This window comes from Trichosurus vulpecula, chromosome 2, assembly GCF_011100635.1.
Source record: "Trichosurus vulpecula isolate mTriVul1 chromosome 2, mTriVul1.pri, whole genome shotgun sequence".
NCBI lineage: Eukaryota > Metazoa > Chordata > Mammalia > Diprotodontia > Phalangeridae > Trichosurus > Trichosurus vulpecula.
Window position 1 is genome coordinate 245,301,537 of NC_050574.1, and position 24,733 is coordinate 245,326,269.

At 34.0% G+C, this 24,733-nt stretch overlaps 1 protein-coding gene across 1 annotated transcript in view; it reads right to left on the minus strand.

The window, feature by feature from the left end:
- Positions 1-3,770: 3,770 nt before the first annotated feature.
- ZSWIM2 (zinc finger SWIM-type containing 2) overlaps positions 3,771-24,733 on the minus strand; it is a 33,264-nt gene continuing 12,301 nt past the window's right edge. Inside the window, exons 4-9 of the mRNA XM_036747818.1 lie at positions 23,466-23,667; positions 19,589-19,840; positions 10,484-10,568; positions 6,958-7,079; positions 5,935-6,088; positions 3,771-4,592 (exon numbers count right to left, since the gene is read on the minus strand). Of these exons, the coding sequence (XP_036603713.1) occupies positions 3,771-4,592; positions 5,935-6,088; positions 6,958-7,079; positions 10,484-10,568; positions 19,589-19,840; positions 23,466-23,667 (1,637 nt within the window). The remainder of the gene's footprint in view (positions 4,593-5,934; positions 6,089-6,957; positions 7,080-10,483; positions 10,569-19,588; positions 19,841-23,465; positions 23,668-24,733) is intronic.

Consider the following 24,733-nt stretch of genomic DNA (forward strand, 5'->3'; position numbering starts at 1 on the left):
CCCTCTGGTTTTGAAAAAGATGTGAGTAGTAACTGTAGGTTTTTTTTACATCATTACATTTCTAAGATTTCTCACCAGTGTGAATTCTCTGATGTGCATGTATGATTTAACTCTGATGTGATATAGTTTTTTCATTTCTTCCATTATTGCTGCCTCTGGACAAAGAGCTTTGCATGTTATATGCATCCTTGGAAGTTTCTGGTTGTGCTGGGAGGCTAATTTGTGTCGGTACTAGTGAGCTCCTTTTCTTTATGATCTAGGGCTACTGGCTGACTTTCTGTACAGTTATGGGGTGAAAGAAGTCACCATAGGTTTTCCTATGGATTTCTAGATCATTATTCAGTCTGGTGCAAAGTTTGAGGTTTTGTTGGAATAGTTATGTAGGAATTGGGCAGCCTTCATCCATTCAGACAACCATCTTGGCTGGAAATAAAGATGTGTATTTTCTGAACGCTTTTCTGAGACCAACTGTTGGCATTATAATTATATAGGTTTAGTTTTGTTTTTATTATGCTTTCATTATGTATACTTATTTTCCTGGTTCTGCTTGCCTTACTTTTTTTAATCCATATGTCTTTCCATGCTTTTCTGAATGTTTAATATTTGTTCATGGAGAATAGTAATATTCCAGTATTGATATACCACAATTTCTTTAGCCATTTCCAAATCATTAAGTATCAACAATGAAGATTTTGAGATATCATGGACCTTTTAGCCTTCCTATCTTTAGCATTTCGCTTAAATGTAGTTGGATTTTGGATCAAAGGGTATGGGCATTTTATTATCTTTTCTAAAAGCACAATTTAATTTCAAATGGCTTTTCAGAAGGCTTGGACTAATTTGTAGTTCCACCAATGGTTTGTTTAGTGTGCCTGTCTTCCCATAGTTTATCCAATATTGACTATTTCCATTTTTTGACATCTTTTCCAAATTGCTCAATGTGAAGTGAAACCTCAGGGATGTTTTGATTTATATTTTTCTTGTTATTAGTGATTTGTAGTTATCTTTCATATGGTTTTTAAAAATCAGTCAACTTCCTTTATCAGTGCAGATTGGCACCATCTCTACAATTTACAATCTTAAAGAATTGCCATATGGCTGGAGGCTGCCTAGGTTGAAGCTGCTTCCTGACTATCACTCCCTGATCTGATACCCATCCATGTCATTCTCATCCCTCTAGTATACCTATCCTATTCTCCCCCACCCTCTGCCCACAATCATTTTGTATACATTTGTATTTACTTTTGTCTGTACCTATTGGCTCCCCAACACACAAAGAGTGTAAATCCCTAGTGCCTAGCAGAGTGCCTGATGCATAGTAGAACTTAAATAAGTTGGTTGAATTGACTAGAGTCCAGAAGTTAGTGCTACTAGTAGCTGTAACAACAATGCTGCTTACCACTACTGTGGCTGTGTAAGGCCAATATCACCAGCACACAGGAGGGCTGCTAGCACATGTTCTTTGATCTGCTTTTCTAAGGAAAGCAACTTTAAGGGGTTTATAATTTCATTTTAATTAAACATACATATATCATTCACTTAGTTCAGGGAGAAAATTCAGCACCCTGAACTTCAGAGCAAATACAAACAGAAATTACAAGCAGGAATTATAGAGCAAAGTAACCCAAATCAACAGACAGGCTTCTGTCTGTCTGACCATAGCAATGCATACACAATTACCAGAGAGAGAAGCACCAACACCTGGGTTTTCAAAGCCAGGGGGCTCCTTAACAGCTACCTAGAGTCTTGTCTGGCCAAATCACATGAACACTCTTCCAGCGAGTGAGCCCCAAACAAAATGGTAACCTCAAAGTATTTATACACTTCTTTAGGGTCAGAGTGCTTCACACCTCTTGAGGGCTTCACATCTCTCATGACCTAATTAGCAAAAGGGTGCGGGCCTTCCTACAAAGGCAAGACTCAATCAAAGGCACTTGATTGCCTTAGTGTTGAGATGCACTCCAAAAGAAAAAAGAGTAAAAAGTCCCACTTTGCTTCCCCATACAGTAGCCTAAGATGGGTTTTTAACTTGGGGTCTAAAATTATTTCTTTTAATATCTGTGTAACTATATTTCTATATAATTGGTTTCTTTTGTAATTTCTATGTATTTAAAGACATTATTGAGAAATGGAGTCAGCTTACTTAGCTGACTAAGAACCCCTGGTCTGAGAAGATCAATGTTTTGATTAATTGGAGGTTATGTTTAACCAATCAACTCACAAACATTTGTAAAGTGCTTACTACATATCAAGTATTGCATTGGGCAATGAGAAAGCAAAAACAAAAAATGCAAGTAGCTTATATTTTATATTTATAATATTTGTGCATATATTTATGTTATATATATTTACATAGGTATGTATATATGTATATTTATGTTGTGTATATTTATATATGTGTATATACATATATATCTATGTGTGTGTATGTGTTTATAACACATATATATACACAATAAACAGGAGGTAACTGGGGACTCCAAGGAATTATAGCAGTTAGAGGGATCAGGAAAGATGTTAAATGAGAGGTGGCACTTAAATTAAGTTTTGAAGAAAACTAGGGATTCTAAGATGTAGAGGTGAGGAGTGAGTACATTTTAGGAGTAAAGGATAGTCCATGCAAAGGCACAAAGATAGAATGTTATATGTGAGGAATGATCAAACACCAGTTTGGTTAGACTATGAGTGTCTGTGGTTGGAGCCAGATTATGAAGGACTTTAAATGATAATTGGAGAAGTCTATACTTGATCACATATTTATACCATTAACACCTTAACAACTAAACTTGATTTTCTGAATCTCAAAAATTAGAAGGGACATCACATTCCAACTAGTCCAAACTATATCTACAGAATGAGAATCTCCAAAATCACATGTTCTTTTTTTCTATTGCAGAAGAGAAATTGTTTAATACCTTAGAAAATTAAAAGATGTGAAAACCTAACAAATTATATAAAAGTGAGAAACAGAACCAGAATCTGACAGTGGTATCCCTTAAACAAAACATTTTAACTCTTTGTTCCTGAGACAGAAAAAAATTTAACACATAATCTTTGATATTGGTCATCTTAATGAATACCATGGTGTAAATCTGTCAAATTGCTACAAAAATAAAATGCAAACAATTACAGATGTTATAAAGACTGTAAAAATTGAAAAAGTAAGGCATGATGACTAGATTTTATTCTCATTTAGTTTACAAACATAATACTTCAAGGAAAAAATTCATAATAAAACCCCATTTCTTAATTCCCCTGTAAGCTGTATACTACTATACACATTATATTCTGTACTCATTATTAGTAAAGATGCAAGCAACAAATTACATTGCCAGGAAAAATTACTTGCATACCATATAACAATTTAAAATATCTGAAATAAGTAACTCATTCCAAGAAAGCTTATTTTTTTTATTTAAGTAGAACTAACCCATGTAATTATTGAAATGATCATGAGATCTGGTAATTATTCATACTTCATTATGATCTAAAAATCATTTTTCTTAAAGTTTTCTTATCATAATATCCAAATATGTGTCCTTAGTAGGAACTAGGTTGTTTAAATTGTCTGTGGTAGAATAAACAGTGTGATATGCTATTCACAGATAACTAGATATGTGTATTACATAAAGGAACAATACACACACACACACACACACACATATATATATATATATATATGTATAAATGGACCAAGAATAGCATTTATAGTTAATCAGTAAAAATGTGCTATTTTTGCAAATATATTTTAATCCTAGAAAATATTTAAATTAGCTTTTGGAGAGAGGAACTCCTTCCATTATTAAAGACAACTCTTGAGCTTCAGTATTTAAAGTATTTGATATAGGCCTTTTTGACAGGAGACCATGGTTTCGTCTGATTTTTCCTATAATATTATTCTCCCTTTTGGATGAGCTAGGGTTAGTTGTACCCCAGTTTGCCATATGATGAAAAACCCCTGGAAATGTAATATCTGAACTTTCATTGTCAATTCTTATTTTAGTGGCAAGAATCTTCTTCAGCGTAAGATCGTCCATGCACTGAGACTCTCTGTTCCCCTTTGGCTTTTGTTCAGGGTGATACAACTTTCTGTTGACAAATGGGCTTCCAGGTTTAGCATAAATTCCAGTCTTGGTAACAGAAGGAAGAAAAACTTGGGATGACATTTTCCCTGCAGCGCTAAGGGATGAATCCTGAAGATAGCTAGGGAAATGGTCATTTATTTTATAATCAAAGATTAATTTACTTGAATCTGGATCACTTGATTGCAAAGGGTGCAGACTATCTACTGTTAAATTCTCATTCAAATCTGTTGAATCTTGATGATTATTGAGTCTTTTGAAATTATCTTTAGATTTTTCAGATAACTGGTCAAATTTTCCTTCTTTAAAAAGCAATCCAGTTCCAGGTATAAAAAGTTCTGGATACACCTGTTTTGACAGATGAGTGGCAGCTGTATGTGGTACTTGCTTTTGTATGTGTCCATTAATCAGTGAATTTTTCCAGATTAAAGGGTTATAGACAATTTGGCCATCAATAGGGCATGAATTACATATGTTTAGTAACCAATCGTCAATACATTCCCTATGAAACTTTAAAAAAATATATATTAGAATTGCAATCATCTTGATTATAATCATCAGTAATACAATATATAAAGCTTCATCAAAACATGAATAATATAACAATTAAGCAGAGACTAAAGGTATTATTCATTTGTCAAGGAGGTATGTTTCAAATTTTTGATAAGCCAGGCCCCCTTAAATACCATCTGAGCTATCATTTTTTATTGATTAAATTTTGAGTCATCTGATAAACACTGCTTTTGCAGATCACATTAAAGACTCAAGATTAAATTTTCTTGAATGGTTAATTCCATTTAAATCTATCCATGTATTTATTTTCTAGTGGAGAAATTAATAAAACATTCAATAATTTAAAAATTAATTATTGTTAAAAGTTTCAGACTCTGGTTTTAGTTCACACGGAACAATAATTACCATACATTTATATAATATGTAGAATATATATATATGTTTGTATATAGCTATAAATGTACATATATAAATATACACACATATGTTTATCTATGTGTATATAAACTTGTATATATATACACATAAAAATACACACACACACATACACACACTTATATACTTTTTGGGGGGAAAGACTGAATCTCTCTATCTCACTCAGGCTGGAAGTACAGTGGCCATTCACAGACCTGACCATACTGCTGATAGTCATGGAAGCCTTGGCCTGCTCCTTTTCCAACTCGGGCCTGACCTGTCCCTCCTTAGGTAGCCCAGTGGCCTTCTGCTCTTGTGGACTTGCCACACTGGTGCAAGATTTAGTACAAATATGCAATTGGCCTTAATGCAGCTCAGAATTCTCAAATTTGTAACCCAATAGCCTCAGTCTCCCCAGGAGCAATGTTTGTAGGCATGCACCATCACCCCAAGGCAGAGAATATTTTTCATTCAAAAATTCTAAAGCATTTGATAAGATAAAAATATAAGTATTAACATCTCTCTTTAAATGGATGCAGTGTGACAATAAGAAGGACCAAAACCTTGAACTCTAATTTCATTTTATTGGGGAAAAAGATTAATCATAATTCTGCCCTTAGTGGGTGGGACATTCTTCTAAGTTCTAAGGTCCTCTCAGTTCTAAGACTCTATGATATTACAATTCTGCTTCATCTCAACACCATATTTCTGCAAAGTTTAATAAAGGGATTGAACTTCCCATCCCTAGTCTACTTAGTCACTCTGTATACTTTCTAGCACAACATTAATAAGTGACATAATAGATTATTAAATCACTTGTGTATTTACTTATGTGTGAAGCCATGAAATACAGTTAAATGTTGAAATGAAGGAACAATGCGGACCAAAATGACATGGATGGACTACTATTAAGTTTTGAATTTACCTTGTGATTACATGATAATAGTCTTGTATGCTGACCAAGACAAAATGCCTTCAAACAAAGTCGACACTGGTTTCCTGGAGCAAGCAGCTTACTGTTCTTTGTAATTAATATGAGAGGAAGTGATGTTACTACATGCTTTGGTGTGCAAATGATACTGAAATAAGAAGAAACATGGAAGTATAAATATTGATTTATGGCCACATGTCATAAAATAATTATACTACTGCTATAATGTTGTCCCTCATAACTAAAGACAATACTAATTATCACCCCAGGGCTTTTCTTTGATTGAAGACAATAAAGTTATATGAAATATAGAGTTCAAAAAAATCTACTCTATTTCTTATCCTGAACAATACTTGGGAAGATGGAAAAACACTCAGAGGTTTGATTCAGAGAATAATTCCATTATACTTCCATTAAACATTTATTAAACACTATGTATATATGCAACTTACCTTTTTCAGAATTTTGTTTAGATTTATAGTCCCCTAAGAAATTTCTGGGGTGGTTGTTAATATTTTATTCATTATAAATCCTGGCTTATCATCAATAGGGTGATTAATTTTTCAGTCACAGTCAAGATCAAAGGAGCACACTAAGTAATAAAAGGGATGCAATCTATATCACTTGGAAGAACAGCCAACACTGATGAAATTATAGATCATTGAAGTATAAATATAAAGGGGAATAAGAATAAAGGGCAAGTGTAGCAGGCCTTCTATTTCACAAAACATAAGTTTATGGAGTAAAGTTTCCTTTGTTCCTCAACAACAAGAAGGAGGAACTTAACAGATGAACTTTTCATTGAATTCATTATTCTTTAAATATCATTAACCTATATGTCTGTGCAGGGAAATCCAAAAATAGGGATACTCAAAGGAAAATACTGTTCTTGCCTTCTGGAAAGGCCAATCTTGAAAACATTATTGAAATTATTCATATTGGGAAGAAATTATCTGAGAGAACTCATAAATGATAGAGAACTTTCTGGATTAAATTTACTTAAAATGTCATTCTTACCTTTTCTCAAGGTGGGTCATATCTTCTTCAGTCTGATTTGTAAGTTCTATATTTTTTATAATTCTCCCTGAAGGACATAACCCTGGATTTTTTTCTAGTGATTTCCACCTTTGATTTCTCTTCTGTGTTAGTTAAAAAGAGGTGATTATTTTGTAATCCAAAGGGCATTTTCTATATAAATTTTATGGTTAAAAATTAGTGACATGAAAATAAATGAAAAAATATTTAGATTAAAGTTTTTTTCTTTTCTAACCTACATATTATTTTATATTACAATTAACAATGTTTCACACTACAACACAGAGTTGTAGTACCATAGCATACTTTAAGGTAAACTGTTAAAAACAATGAGGTAATTTTCATAAAAAAACTATTTTGTTATATCCATGTTTTATTTTCTTTAAAAATAGAAAGCAGGTATTATTGTTCATCACTGTTTGGTATTTGCTAATATTTTCTAAGTAGCAGGGAAGCACAGTTTATAAATTTCTAATCAAATAGAATTCTTCCTTTCTTAGCCTGGCATGGAGGCATGACATAGTAGAGATGGGGGACTTCAATTATTTAGACATTACCTGGAATGTTCTCTCTGCCAAAAGCAGAGAAGCTAATTGGCTTGCCTTAATGGTAACTTCATTTTTGAAGAGTGGCAGAAGGAATGTGAGGAACAATTAATGTGGGTTGATTCTCACCAACAATGAGGAACTGGTTGCTGAGATAAAAATAATAGGAAACATAAGTGGAAGTAACCATTCCATTTGGGAAGTTGGATTAGAAATAGAAAGGAAAGGTAGAGTAGTCAGACATATATATTAGGTTTCAGAAAAAAACAGCAGATTTTAAAGGGTTTAAAGAAAGAATAAATAGGTTCCCATGCTCCTAAAATTCTACAGAGTTTGGCAGTCAGCAAGCATCAGAAGCTCTTAAAGAAATCTGAAGACATATTGAAAAATGATTCTAATGAGGAAATGGGGGCATCATTTAGAAACACTGATGTGGACACACATGGAATTCATCAACTACTTCAGATTTTAAATGCCATTTAGTAGAAGATAAAAGCAAAGGTAGGGAACTGAAGATGAATAAAAAAGCATGAGATGATCTTATAAGAACAAGGTCTGGAATGGTGAAGTTAGAATAAACTAACACTGTTGAAGAATGTTAAAGATACCAAAAAGTGTTATTCAATGCTATGCTGGAGAGAAGAGAAAGACCAAAGAAGGAATAAGACTATTGCTTAGAATTGCAGTTATGAAAATGGATGGCAAGAGAAAACGAAGAAGTGCTTCTATTTTCTTTTGCTTCTATTTTCTCTGAAAAATGGAATTTTCAAATTGGAAAGAACAGATTAAAAACAGCTAAGAGGGAGCTGAAACCCAAGAAAAGGGAGGTGAAATGAAAAGTAAGAGAGCACCTATCTGTCCTTGAAGAGTTGAGATGAAGAGGCTTAAATGAATGCTTTCTGACTTAAAGAATTGGTAGATGTGATTACTAAAGATAGTCAGTAATCTTTACGAGATCTTGAAGAGAGGAATATTGGAAAAGAAGAAATGTCGTGATTTGAAAATAAAAAGTAGAGGCTGCCATTGAGCTTGACTTTGATTTCTAGCCAAATTCTAGAATATATTATTAAATGGCTATTTGGTGAACATATAGATGGCGAAGTACTGATCACCAAGAACTAGAGTGATTTCACAAAGAATAAGTCATGCTGAACTAACAACTTTTTTTTGACAAAATGGGTATATTAGAGGAATATTACATATTTTATATTTTAGGAAAAATTTGACAAAATCTTTTCTTCTATCCTTGTAAGAAGGACAAAAAATATGGTATAGATCAGTGGTGTCAAATTCAAATAGAAACAGGGGCCACCAAACCAATCATACTTAAGTATCACTGCAGGCTGTTGCATATTGACTTAGAAAAACCACACTATTATTTATTTCTTTTTTTCATTATTATCAATATGTGAACACATTAAAGTCAGATAAGAACTATGTTTTAATCTAGTTCAAGTTACCTTAGAAAATGTTGTGGGATGTGTATGTGACACTTCTGGTCCCAACAATAATATTATGTGTACTCAATACTGTTTGAATGGTTGAACACAAAGGATTATTATTAATTAAACCTTAGAATGAAATCAAGTGGAGTACCCCAGAGATCTTTCTTTGGCTCTGTGTTAACATTTGTATCAGTGACTTAGATAAAGATATATTTCATACACTCATAGAATGTGGGAGGGGCAATAGTATAGAGTTGTCTAGAATGGACCTAATAAGATGAAATAGAGTCAAATATAAAGAATCATTTAGGTTGAAAAAATCACCTTCATAAACACATCATGCTGGTCACATAGTAAGCACTTAATAAATGCCTATTATTATCTTGACAAGATAAGGGGTGCATGGTTAGAAAACAGCTAATATGAAAAAAAGGTCTGGAGGTTTTACTGAGCCTAAAACTCAAAATGAGTAACTAGTATAATAGGGTAGCCAGGAAAGTCAATGCATGCATTAAGAAAGATGCATTGCTCATGACTAAGAACGTTGATAGTCCTGCTGTACTTTACCCTGCTTGGGCCACATTTGAAGTATAGTGTTCAGTTTTGGACATATTTTAAGAATGATATTGACAAGTTGGAGAATATCCAGATGTGGGATATAAGGATGGTGAAAGACCATGCCACAGAAGGATCATTAGAAAAGAAGTGGGTATTTTCAGCCTGGAAAAGAGAAGACTTTTAAAAAGGACATGCCAGCTACTTAAAGGGTATCATATGGCAGGTCAATTAGACTTTTGTTTGGATCCAGAAGGCAAAATAAGCTGAAATGAGTGAAAGTTGCAGAGACAGCTTTATGTAACGGAATACTTCCTAACAACTGTAGCTATCCAAAAGTGATTCTATTGTTAAGGTTCAACGTTACTACTAATAGTAAGAAATTCTTCATTATATTGTTTGTTGGCTGAAAATATTAGCAGGATGAATTAACTAATGTTGTTAGAAATTATGTGTGATGTTAACCATTTCTGAATTTAGGCTGAAGTAAAGCCATTATAAAACATTTACCTGTTATCATCTATACATTTAGAAGTGACTTATCCATTAGAAAATGACTATCTGGTAGTTATCAATAAGATGATGAATACACCCAAAACAAAAAGTATTGAGTCTCAATGAGTTGTCTATTACCAGTAAGTCAATTTTCCTCAATATTGTCCTTTTTTTACCATGTATCTCCATCATTTGTTCTTGACCAGTGTCATTTATTCAATTTTCATTTATAATCACATCTCTATTCTGCCTTTTCTATTACTACTTGCCATTCCTCAGTGAGCCCTTACATTTTACACCAAACCTTTTTCCTTTTTTTCACTTCTCTGCCATTTTCCACCTCTTTTGATTATAGTAGGCTTTAATAAAAATGCATTGCAGTTTATCATCGCAATTCAAATATATTTTTGGATTGCCTATAGAACCTATACTGGAGAGCATAATAATTGTTTGAGATAAATACTATACCTGTCGAAAGGTAAAAATATGTAGAGGATGGCAACAATTAGCAAAACATTCATGGCATAGGTGATATTCAGTACATTCAGTGCACCTAAAAACACCAAAGAAAGAAAATGCTGGATCCAAATGTTTTGGAACATTATGATTAAGTGTCTGATAGCTTTCCTAGCAAGCTCTTTCTTCACTTTTCCAAATCCTAGCCATTCTTCAAGGCCTGGTTCAAGCCATACCTCTCTCTGTCATGAAGTCTATTTTTGCCCTCATCTATATTCCTATAGTAGTAGATTAACATCTTGGCATTTAGCATTCTTTTCCATTTAACTTGTTTGCTCATTGCTTTATTCAGGTTATTCCTGTCAGGAACAGTTAGATTATATGTTTCCTGAGGGCAAATATCCTGTTTTACTTGGCACAGTGATGAGTAAGTAACATTTGTTGATTAAATAAAGGAACATAGTTTAGCATGCAATTATACTATGAGTCTCTCTGAAATGATAAAATTCAAACTTATTGCACTAAGGTAAATTTTACAGGATGTTTAAAAAAACACAATTGACTACTGATTTTATTCAAAGCTATTGAAACAACATTCTGAATAGTAAAGAAATATATTCACTCATTAGTATGAAAAGTACAGATGAGAATTTACCTTTTTTGGTGGAAATAAAATTTTCAGCTGCCATCAAAGTTGTCTTACAATGGCTCATCATGGCACAAAGGTGATCTGGGTTCATGACAGCAGGGTACAAGCTCCAGCATATTCTACCCAACTAGAATGGGCCCCCAAATAGACTCTTTCTACTGCTGTGCAAGGACTAGCCTAGCTAAATAAATTTAGAGAGTAGTTATTAAAAGACTGGCCTCAAGGTGATGGAATTTTTGACAATGGTGCACCAGGAAGCACACAGAAATATAACATAGTCTCTCATTCTTGTGTAGATTCATCCTGTTTTTCACAGGGCACTGGTGGAAAGGAGGGGCAAAAGGTACTAAGAATCACATGGTTTTTAATTACATAATGACACTAACTTTTGGTGCTCTGAGTTGGTTTAATTTTTTCCCCCAAGATTAACGATGTGAGGTACTATAGGAGAACTGAATCATATCCATGTTCACATTCTTAGCCATGGGAAGAACTAGATCTGTGATTTCATTGGTATAAGGATTCCTGGGTGAGGAAACTTCTACCAATGGAGGTCAGCACTTTTTTGCAACTTAAGAGTGTTAGAGAGTTGCCTAGAATACTGAAATATTAAATGATATGTTTTGGGTCACATACCTAGTATGTGTCAGTGGTGGGACTTGAACAGAAATCTTCCTTGTTTTGAGGCCAGCTCTCTACAGCCACACTTTTATGTGTAATGAAATCAGAATGTAAGCACAGATTGCAGTTAGTAGCTTAACAGAAAGATGTCTCAAAGATATTTCTAGGAAAGGCAAATAAAGGAGTGGGCAGAATTGGTTTCATCATGTGTCCAAAGGTAATAAGTAACACTGTCATGGGAAAATTTGTCATTCGACTTAGCACTCTTAATGATAAACACAAACAGACAAATATAAAGACAATTACAATTCATGTTCCAGTACTTATTGAGGATGAGGAAATAGAGAAAACTCTATGAAGAGTTGAATAAATTTCTCCAGATTAAGTCAAAGTATACGGTAACATTTAATATTTTCAGTGCAAAGATGGGAACAGGTGAGTGTAGTGAAGACCACGTTAGAAAGTAGCAGCTAGGAAGTGCAGCTAATAGAAGTAGACCTGGAATCAGGAAGGCCTGAGTTCAAATCTTGCCCCAGACACTTACTACTTGTCTGGGCAAGTCATTTAACTGCTGTTTGCCTCAGTTTCCTCCTCTACCTCCTGGGGTTGTTGTGAGAATAAAATTTGAAAAGTGCTTTGTAAACCTGAAAATGTTATACGAATGCTAATTTACTATTGTTATTAAAAATTCTGGGCTCAGAATCAAGAGGTCAAAGGCTTTTGGATTATTACCTAGAATTCTACCTCTCTATAATACTCTATAATGACTATTTTCTTTAAAAAGTGATATGGAAGGCATCTGACATGGTAAGCACTGAATAAATCATATGTCATAAAAAAGGAAAGTCACTACAAATAGATAAGTGAATTGGGTCCAGAATTAAATAGGAGATCATAAAGGACAGCATTTAGGAAATCAAATAGGTATTTCAAAGAATTCAAGCTGCTTACTGCTTAAAAGCTCATATTTTAAAACTACTATTCTTTGGTTGGTGGTATATGGCTCTGACTCAAGGAACACAATGATTCCTGAAAAATAAAAATCAGAGGTGTCACAAAGAGAACTGGTAAGATGTATGATGGGTGTAGTTAGGCTGTAGCATATTGCCTAAGATGAGTTATGTGAAAGAAGAAATCATCAGTGATATGTATGAGTAGAAAAGAAGGTGGGTCAGTCTTGTAATGAGAGCAAAGGATAACAGATACATAGCCTGAGTATTGCTCTATTACTTCCTGAATAATAAAAGAACCAGAAGAAAGTCTCCATTTTGGGTGAATCTTTTATGGAAGACTTACAAGAAGACATGGGCAAAATGGAAATGATTGTGATTTTTGCTGGTGGAGGGATTATGCCCACTAATAAACTTATGAATCTATCTAAATAGATTTCCCTTAAAGACAATACAGGATAGGGGTGTGATCTGTCATTTCATTTGCATAGGGAATTCCTATAGGAGAAAAGTCCCTTTATCAATGGTTATCAGCATCCTTTCTGTAACTTAAGGTCTTAGAGAATTTTCTAAAACACTGAAAGGCTGACTTGTCCAGGGTCACAAGCCAATTTGTGTTAGTAATGGAATTCGAATTCAGGTCTTTCTATCTCTGAGGACAGCTCTTTCTTTATGAACTAGTCCACATTGTCCCCAAAAGGCAGTATTTCTTATTGAATATACTCACCAATAAATGGATAAATGATATTTGCTATGACTATTATTACTTTTTCTTGCTTACTATTTGTTCTTAGCTCTTATTATTCACATTAAAGAAGGGCATCAATAAAGGAATGTAGTCTTTGATCTGCAATTTATGTACATTTGAATTTTGACCACTTAAGGTATTACATATAAATATATGTATTCTAATATTCTCAAAATTCACCTCACACAGATAATGTTCTTCTTCGACCACCTCACTTAAGAGGAGCTCTAAAACAATCTCACTGCTTAATAGCGTACTGCAATGTATTGGAAATGAATAGTTTATATTCCAGACTAATGTAAAGCAACAACAAACCAAAGCCCTTCTACCTTTAACTTTCCTGGAGCATGTTTCAATGAGTGTCCAATGAGGCTAATAATTATTTAGACTCCTCACTAATTGATGATCAACAGGCTTAAGATGAAGACTTCCTATAGTTCAGAAAATCTAACAGAACAGAAAAATTATTGACATTTATAAAGCACTTTAAGGTTTGCAAAATCTGTATAGAATTTTATCTCACTTTAACCTCACAACTGTTTGAAGTCAGATCTACAAGGATTTTAAATCTAGTAAGTGTTAGAAACAGGACACAAACCAAGGTCTCCTGATTCCAAATCTATTTGTTTCTTTCTACTACATCAGGCTACCTCTCATGAACATTATTATTATCCTTTATCATTAGAGTATAATATGTTTTATAACTGATCATTCTTTTATCTTCTAATCAGCTATATTCTGATAGTAACAATTATATATGTGGCACTTTAAGATTTTCACAACTCTTTGCATAAAACAACACTGTGAAATCACCAGTATGAGTTTAATTGTTCATGTTTTACATGTGAAAATTTGAGGGTCAATATAGTTGGATGACTACATTTATAGAACATTAAATGTTGGGTTTGTCACAGCCAGATCTTATTTTAGCTTTCTACCTCACCCATATACTTCTCTATCATGGCTCTTTGCTAATGGTTATGAATTCTAGTCTATAAAGATAGCTATCTATCTATAGGCTATATATAGAATGATGTATAGACTATAGAGATCTACAGACAATCTATCTATACTTAAAGAGATGTAACCCACGATCACATAAATTTTGGGTCTTCTTCCACTAGCACAGGTCAAAGACCCAATGCTCCCTTCTTGATCTCTGTAATTCTCTTCCAAGTCTTTCTATAAACCCTCCATAGAGGATCCATTCAGTGTATCTTCCTGATTCTTTCTATATCTTCAAAGTTTTAGTGTAGCATTCATTTATAGCAAGAATGTCAATATGGATGCAGCCTGCTTCTAGTAATATGCCAACTCACTGACAACTGGATGAAGTTTATATACTGAGAATATTAACAATTAAAAGCTGATGGTCTAAGAATCATGTAATTCTTAGTACCTTCTGCTCCCATTTCCAATGTTAAATCATTGTCACTGCAGGACTGGCGGCCATTTTGTATTTTGATTTTTCAGTTCACCATGGGAGAAAAAAGGCATCTCTGTGTATAGAATGCTAAATTTTGTTTATGTCACCTTTGAGCTATCCCTCCTCTATCTAAGGCAATGGTTTACATGTCTTCATTATATCCTGCTTCCTTTCACTATACTTCTCTGGTTTGCATAGGCTTAATTAAATTCACCTGCACCTCTTTATTGCTTCTCAACCAACCAATCGACAAGTATTTATTAAATACCTACTGTGTGACACAGGCTATACTAGGTGCTGGGTATACAAATACAAAATGCAACAGTTCCTGTACTCAAAGAGTTTATACTTTATCAAGGGACACAACATACACATATCTAAGTCGTTGTAAATTTTTACAAAGTAAATAAAAGTCACAGAGAGGGGGGGAATAATGTGCTGAGCTTTGAAGACAAGCAGGTATTCTCACAGGTAGAAGTGAAGAGTTAATGAATACATTTCAGGCTTGGAGATAGCCCATGCAGAGATATGGAGATGGGATTATGATTAAGTAGCATGTCTGACAGCTTTCCTACAAAGCTCTTTCCTCACTCTTCACATGTCCACATCCTACCCTTTCTTAAAGGCCTGGTTTAAGCATATCCTCTCCATGAAGTCTGCCATGACTATTTTTACCCTAGTAATCTCTCTTCCTGTACTTTTAAATTATGTAATATCTGAAGTACAAGGTGGCCAGTTTAGCTGGGAAGTCTGGGGTCAGATTGTTAAGGGCTTTAAATGCAAAAGAGAAGTATTTGTATTTCATTTTAAAGCAACAGGGAGTTACTAAGCTTCTTGAGCAGAGAACCGAAATGATCAGACCTGTGTTCTAGGAGTATCTAGGAGTGGAGGAGAATAAGAAGAGAGGGAAACTAATCAGGGGGGCTATTGTAATAGTCCCAATGACAAGTAATGAAGGCCTGAACTAGAGTGATGGCCGTGTGGTGGAGAAAAGGAAGGGTTTTGAGAGATGTTGTGGAGACAAAATCAATGATTTGAAAATTGACTGGGGCCTGGGGAGAAAAGTCTAGGATAATTCTGACACTGCAAAACTGGGTGAATTGTACGATGGTGGTAACCTCAACAGAAATTGGAAGTCACAAAGAAGGGCAACTTTAGGGGAAGGAATGAATTCTATTTTTGACAAGTTGAGTTTGAGGAACCTACGGCACATCTAGTTGGAAATGTCTCTAAGACAAGTGATGGCATGAGAATGAAGATTAGGAGACAGTTGGATTTATAGATTTGTGAATTATCTGTATAAAGACAATAACTCAGCCCTTGGGAAAGTCACAGAATATCAGAACTCAAAAGCAAATTATGCAGTTCTATGTGATAGGTCATAGAACTGGAAAGGCTCTTAGAGATAATCTTATCAAATCCTCTCATGCTTCAAATGAGGAGACAAATCTGGGGGTGAAAGTGACATAGCTGAAAAGTGGCAGTCACAACTTGAACCCAAGCCTTCTGACTCCATGTCTAGTAGTCTTTTTACTATAGCATCCTTCCTCCTATGCCTACCCTTTGTCATTGGTAGTTCCCATACTCTAACTCTGTGCCCCCAACCTCCACCCAGGACACAAAGTATTGCCTAGCAGTTATTCATTTAATCAACAATCATTTAATAGCAACTGTATGAAGATCACCGACCTAAGAACTAGGGTGCGTGGAAAAAACACAAATATACTCTAAAGATAGATATTTCTTCCTGAGGATTAACAAGCACATGGTTCTTATGTGTATGTAAGACACATGCATACACACACACAAATGTACATACAAATACATAATATAGGATATTTTTAAATTTATTACTTACCATATGAAACTGAAAACCAAGTAGGAAGAGTAATTTACTTCAAATACATAAAAATAAAATTAGCAGAGACTTCTAACAGCTTCAAGAATTAAATTCTGCCTTATTTGGATAAGAAAAGTTATAGTATACTTAAGAGCCACTAGACTATGTAAACTACAAAAATGAATGTTTTGAGTATAGTTTTAGTTTCTGAAGTCACCAAAAAATTTGTAAAATTTCTCATACTGTTCCTTTATTAAAACATTAAATATTATGATAATCACAATATATCCTTGATAACTTTTATGAAGTCTCTATCTTTGCTGGAGGAAGAAAAAAAGCATTATGATCACTTGGTTATTTTTTTCTTCCAACTTGAACATTAAGGACACCACAAAATCTCCTAAAGAACAAAAACATGACAATAAAACATTGATAAAGTGGGATACAAGATGTTCTAGTAAACTAAAAATTCTAGTTAATTAAGAATTACCAGAATACTTTTGTTTCAAAATTAACAAAAATCTTTATTGGTTCATTTTCCTAATGAGCACAAGTTAAATGTGTTTATGACTGATGAGTTTACACTGGTCTTCTGTTCACTAATCTGAGCATCAGTTAGTATTTTAGTACATTTTAACAATTAAACAAATATTTATTAATCAACTACTGTATGCTAGATATTGTCCTAGGCAGAAGGAAACAAAGATGAAAATTTCAGCCCCTACCCTCCAGCAGCTTACAGTCTAATGAGAGATTATTATTTGTTCATGCACAAATAATAATAACTAGTTTTATATAGTGCCTTAAGGTTTTCAAAGTGCTGTATAAATATTATCTCATTTTATCCTTATAACAATTCTGAGAGGTAGGTACTATTATTATTTCCATTTTACACGAGGAAACTGAGGCACAGAAGCTTAAGTGACTTGCTCAGGTCATACAGCTAGTAAGTATCTTAAGCTGAATTTGAACTCAAGTCTTCTTGACTCCAGGTCCAGAACTCTGTCCACTGCACTGCTTGGCTACCTCAGTACTGTCTCATATACAAATAAGTATGATACGAAGCAGAATATGATAAGGGAAAAGGAAAAGTGTCTAAACAAAGTGGAGAGGTCTAAATAAAAACAAATATGAGTCAGATAGAGATCACTTATTTGTGAGGGAATAAGGAAAAAAATCATGGAAAAGGTGAAGCATGAAGTGGTTCCTGGAGTAAATGAAAGATTTCACCAGGTGAGAATGTGGCCTGGTCAACAACCTGGGCAAATGCATGGAACAGAAAGAACTACATAGAGCAATAGATATTAGGTTGTTTTGGTTGGAACATGGAGTAGTACTCTCACATAAAAGAGAGTAGAGTGAAATACAGCTGGAAAATTCTTTTTTTAAAAGACAAATAGAAAAATAATAAAAACCAAATTTATTCAAAATATATGCCAAAAATAACTCAGAAGCAAATGCTTTAGTAGAAGAGACAAGGAAATAATTTCTTCTTAAAATATATGGGAAAGCTGACAAAAAAGGAAATGCCAACAGATTTTAACAGTTGATTTAAAAAGGATGGTATTACCAGGAGACTTGATTTGTTACGTCTTTGCCTCAGATTGTTTTCAGCAACTGTCCCCCATGCTTGGAATTTGACTTTCCTCATTGCTACCTGTTCACTTCCTTCAAGTCACAGCTATTCTCCTTTTATGCAAGAAGGCTTTCCTTATCCTCAATTCTAATGCCTTCCCTTTGAGATAATTTCCAATTTATCTTTATATATCTTGCTTGTGTATAGTTGTTTGCATGTTGTTTCCCCCATTAGACTATAAGCTCTTTGAGAACAGAGACTGTTTTAACCTTTCTTTGCATCCCTGGTGTTTAGCACAGAGTATTTAATAAAAGTTTGTTGACTAATATAAAATTAAGGGTATTGGGTTCTAGCAAAGTACAGGTTCTCTTCTGTGTGGTCATGCCCCCTAGCTCTGGGTTTCTTAACCTTTTTTGTGTCATGGACCCTTCTGGAGGTCTGGTGAAATCCTATGGACACTTTCTGAAAATAATAGTTTAAATATCTAAAATAAAAATAAGTAAGATTACAATGGAAATTATAGTATAATATAGTTGTCAAAATATGTTTTTAAAAATGCATGGACCCCAGATGAAGAAATCCTGGGGCACAACATCTCAAGGTCTCCATAAACCTCCACAAATGGGAAGAAAGAAGTGCAAAAAGACAGGAAGGGTTAAGTTTGAAGCACTCTTTAGTTGACTCCCACAATACTAGAGTCACCAAAGAAAGATGCTATGCCTAGAACTCTTGTTCTGGAAAGCTATTTTAAAGCCCCAAGATTATATGGTATCAAAACGAGGAACCAGAAATTGTGAGGATAAGAATTTGAAAGCCCTTAACTACTGAGTGTTAGTAGATGCTCCCCTGATGATTAACTCTGAATGTATAGTTTTCACTTAGGTGAAAACGCTAGGAAAGAAACCCTTAGACTGGAACATTCAATGCTGCTAGGAAGTGACTAATTCACTTTGAAAGACTGGTAATTTAAGAGTCTCCACCAATGTAGCCTGTAACCCCTCAATGTTTCTTTAATTTCTGTGTCTGAAAAATTCAATACTCTAGGGGTCAACCTTTCGGCGATGACCTCTGTAAGTTAGCTAAGCTGGTCCTCAGGCAACAGATACACACTCTGTTTCAGGGTCCATACTTTTAAAAGCCTTTCCAGGTTGGATCAGAGCTTGGGCTCCTCTTGAAAGAGTTTGAAGAATCATTTGTATGCCAAGATGAGTCATTAAACTAGGACTTAATGGGTTAAGAAGTTTTAGTACTGCGAAAAATAAAGGCTATTTTTCTAATTTTTAAAATGATTTTTAATTGATACTTACTTGTAACATGTTCCCTCAATTGGAAACTGTCTGCAGTTGTTACATGGAATTCCAAGGTGTTTGTCAAGCCTTTCTTTCTCTGCTGCTGTCACAAGTCTGTTGGAGTTTCTGAATTCATCTAAAATAAGTTTTAAGGGTGCAAACTCTTCCCTGCACAGAGGGCACTTGACAACAGAATTTTTTGATGACTTATCCTGATGATCAGCCCAGATTTTCATACATTTTATATGAACACTATTACCACAACCATACCTGGTAGAAATGAATAGAGATTTTGCAAGAGTTATTTTTTACCAGTAACACTGTAACTATTCAATATACCATCCAATTTGTTTCTCTGTTAATTGTGTATCATCAAGAATTGTCACATCAAGTTAACTGTTATCATCAGAAAAGTTACTACAACTTTTCCCCCTCATAAGACACAGTTCTGAATTAATTCTGTTTCTACCAAATTATACATTTCTAGAAGTGCTAAGCTGAAGAATTAGACCAGAAAATTTCAATTTATCCTTTCTGTTTACTTACCGTACAATTTTATTTCATTAGTATTTCTTTATTTGTAAAATGAAAAAAAAATTACCAATCAATAAATCAATCAATAAACAAGACAATCCCTGCCCTCAAGGAGCTCACAATGTAATGGGAGAGACAACATGCAAACAAATATAAGCAAAGAAGCTATATACAAGATAAAAAAGAAATAAAAGGGAAGGCATTAGAATTAAGAGGGCTTGGGAAAGGCTTTCTGTAGAAGATGAGATTTTAGTTGGGACTTAAAAGGAAGTCAGGGAAGTCAGAAGGTGAAGTTGTGGAGGGAGAGTGTTCCAAGCATAGAAGACAACCAGAGAAAGTGCCAGGAGTTGAGAGATGGAGTGTGTTATTTGTGAAACAGCCAGGGTGGGAGTTTCACTGAAAGGAAGAGTAGACGACAGGGAGTAAGGTGTAAGAAGACTAGAAAGGTAGGAGGGGCCTAGGTTATGAAGGGCTTTGTATGAAAAACAGAGTTATTTTATATTTGATCCTGGAGGTTATAGGGAAGTACTGGAGTTCATTCAGCAGGCAAGTGACATAGTCAGATCTTCACTTCAGGAAAATCACTTTGAGGGTTGGATAGAGGATGGAGTAGGGAGAAACCTGAGGCAGGTAGATTCATCAGCAGGATATTGCAATAGAGGTGATGAGGGCATGCATTATTAGCAAGGTGGCAAGTGTCAGAGGAGAGAAGGGGGCATATTTGAGAGACGTTGCAAAGGTGAAATCAATTCTAGATTTTGGCCAAAGATGTGGGGGTGGTAGTTTAAGAGATAGTGAAGAACTGAGGATGACTATTAATTTTTGAACCTGAGGGAGTGGGAGGATGGCGTGGTTTCCTTATAGTAACAGCAAAGGTGGGAATGGGGTTTAGGGAGAAAGACAAAGAGCTCTGTTTTAGTAAGTCTACCGGATAGCTAGTTAGAGATGTCTAAAAGTCAGCTGGTAATATGAGATTGGAGGTCAGCAGAGAGGTTGGGGCAGGATTGGTAGAATTACTTACTACAGTTGAAAAATCTTACCCACTTACCACAATGTTATATATTGTTATATCTTAAAAATCTCAGATTTTAAAAAATATGTTGTCTTCAAGGATTTGTAGAGAAGAGGCGAGATGTTGCAGGATTTAAGGCATACAAACAATAGATTTAAAAAAGCTATGGAAGATAGACACTTTAAATAACTGTTGACTGTTGTCTAGTGAGCTTGTCATTGTTTCCTGGAAAAATTCTAGAATGGATGTTTAAAGGGACAGAGTATAAGCACTTAAGGAAGAGGCAGTCTATGAGGCTACATGAATAGAGAATTTTGTATGGCAGATAAGCACACTTACTTTTTTTTTGACATGATTACTTAATAGGATAATGGGGAAAATCCATGAACATAATGTAACTGGATTTCATACAGGTATCACTTGGTCAATCTCTCAAATTACTCTTATAGAGAAATGTGTTTAGAACTGTTTGACTAGAGTGTTGATTGATGGATCAATATAAGGAGCTTTCTAGAGGACTGCTACCTCAAGGTCCTGTCCTTAACTGTATTCTCTTGAACATTTTATTAGTGATTTCAGTGAGACATAGATAATATGCTTCTCAAGTGACACAAATTAGGGGAGGGATAACACAATGCATCACTAAATCAGGACCCACAAATATCTTAATATCTTATCCCTAAACAAGATGAAAATTAATTGGGGTAATCAAAATTCTGTTCCTGGGTTTAAAAAAAAACAACTCATAAATACAGTTTGGGGAGATATCTTGTCTAGTGTTAGGGGTCACATTTTAGAAAGGCTTAAGACAAGTTAGAACACATTGGCGGGGGTGAAGGGAGAATGTGATTAGACTAGTAAGAAGACTCAAAAGCAAATCATACAAAAATTGAATGAAGTAACTAGGAATGTTTAGTAAGAGGAAGAGGAGACTTTAAGGGATATAGATTTTAAATATCTAAAAGGTTATCATGCAACAAAGTATTAAATTGGCTCTGTTTGGCGATGGAAGGCAAATGCCAGACCAATTAATGGAAATTAGGCAGCAAATTTTGGCTCAATATAAAGTATTGTAAAGAATATCTTGAAATAATTAAGGCTGTCCAAAAATGGAACAGATTGCTGTGGAGGATAATGAATTGTTCATCACTGACAAGCAGAAATCTGAAACTCATATTCAGGATGCAGTGAATAGGATTTATATTTCACAAAGGCTGGATTAGATTACTTTAAAGTATTATCTGCGTCAGCAATTCTATGATTATATGAAGTTCTTTACTAATAGTTCAGGAAACACTTTGGAAATGGGATTTTTTTTTAGATCAGATAAAAGATTGATAAAACAGGTATGGAAAACCAAGCTCCCTAGAAATTTTGGGAGAAAATTATTAATGGAAATTTCCACTAGAGAATGGATGCAATATTAAGAATGAAAGAAAAGAATGCAATATTATTTAAGAAGGTGGACTATCATGAACAATATTTAAAATATTGTTTTATTAAACTTATCAAATTATTAATATTTATATATAAATTATATATTGTCACAAATATATAAAATTATAAAATTTATTAAAGTTAAATATTGATAAGTACTTCAAAATCTATTTACTCTTCAAATATTTAAGTGCAAGTGAATTTTTGAAGTACTTATTAATATCAACACAGTTGAAAACTATAAGGTATTTTACCATACCAAAGTGAGAGAATAGCTTTATATTTCAAGTACCACCATAAATACAATAGTATTACTTTATTTCTTCACCTTCAAAGTATATACACACATGTATATATACATATATATATGTATATATGTATATATTTACATATGTATGTATATGTATATACATATACAAATTATTTTGAAATTTTAGTAAATTAAAGGCTAGGATTGATTTTGTAAGTCTAACTTAATTTTTCATCCATTAAAGTTTACCATAAAAACATCATGAAAACAATTCTTACAATAGGCTATCTTTATAGAAAAAGTTCAGTTTTTTTTTCATTTTGGGAAGCCTCACAATTAATAGGTTCATAGATTAAGAGAACTGAGAAGGGATCCAAGAGGTCTTCTAGTCCCACTCTCTAATTTAGCAAGCAGGAAACTGAGGCAGACATGTACTATTTTGTCCAAAGTTTCACAGATTTTAAGTACTAGAGCTGGGATTTGAACCCAGGTCCTCTGATTCCTAAATAACTGAATCAGTTGAATTGGTACTGACATCACATTTAAAGTTTCATATTGTTCCTGTATTAATGAGTCACCATATGCCATCTCTCTAAATGGTAAAGACAAGACAATTTAGAAAGAATTTTTCCTTAACTTTCTAATCTCAAGAGAAAAATAACCTGCAGTAGGTTACTGGTAGCTTTTTTTCTAGAAGCTCTTCTTGACATATGGAGCAGACATCATCTGGGCAAATTTCTTTTTGTTTGAGGTATCCATCTTTTTCAATATGTGGTCTCTCAGTTGGAGCTGGAGTCTGGACTCGATGTAATCCCTGTAGTAATTCATTGATTTCTCGTTCCACAAGGCCCAACTGAAAAGCATCTGAGGAAAACCCACTCAAAATTATGATTCATTGATAACCACATTAAATTGTAGAATTACTACAATATTTTATATAAAAACTGAAACTTTCAAACATTAGAGAAATTACATTGGGTAAATGATACACAGCTAATTCTCACTGATTTTCAGAATGTTTATTTTCTGTGAAAACAGAAACTCTGGTTACTTATGGATAGAAAGGAGGTTAACTCTTCTTTATCACCACTAAGAAAAGAGTATGTAGAAAGGGTCAGAGTTTGGTGTTAGTTATAAAATAGAGTGTCACTAAACTTTGGAGGCTCTATTTGTCATCTGCAAACTGCCTCACTGGATATTGCCCTAGTAATAGCAGAAGAGAAAATATATAAAATATGCAAATAATGGGTATAATAGAGGAACTGGAGCAAGAATTGATAGAACAGATAGAGGGCAATAAGAATGGGAGGAAAAGAAATAAAAGAAGTATCAAAGAAGTAACAGCAGAGGACTGCTAGTGCTTTTCTTTAGCATATGTTTGGAAGGGGAAATAAATGTGAAAAAGAATTGCAAAATGAAGTTAAATAAAACCAAAAATCCCAAACAACATATGGAATGGCATAGAATTATAGAAACTTGTATAAAACTGTTAATAAATTTCTGTTACTCATCTCTTTCTGTGCGACATGTTATGTATGACTCAAAGGGAAGATGGCCCTGCTAATATAGACCTTTAATAAAAAGCACTATGGAATAAGTCAAATGAAATTAAGAGATAACGCATACATACGATGCATGCCTTTGGAAGAAGGGCATTTTTAGGTATGTCAAATGTAGAACTGTTATTACCTTTATAGAAGATAAAAGAGGACAACAATTGGGGAGAAGGAAGAAGCTTCAAATTCCATTAACCAATGAAGAAAAACTGGTAGAAAGGAAGTGTTCCATTGAAAAGATATTAGAAAATGGAAAAGGAGTCATCTGTGTAAAGAATCTGGTGAAGAAATTACAAAATGGAGTCTACAGGCTGAGTGACAAAAAAATGGAAAACCAAGCATGTTCTATATACGATATGCTAGAAAAAATACTG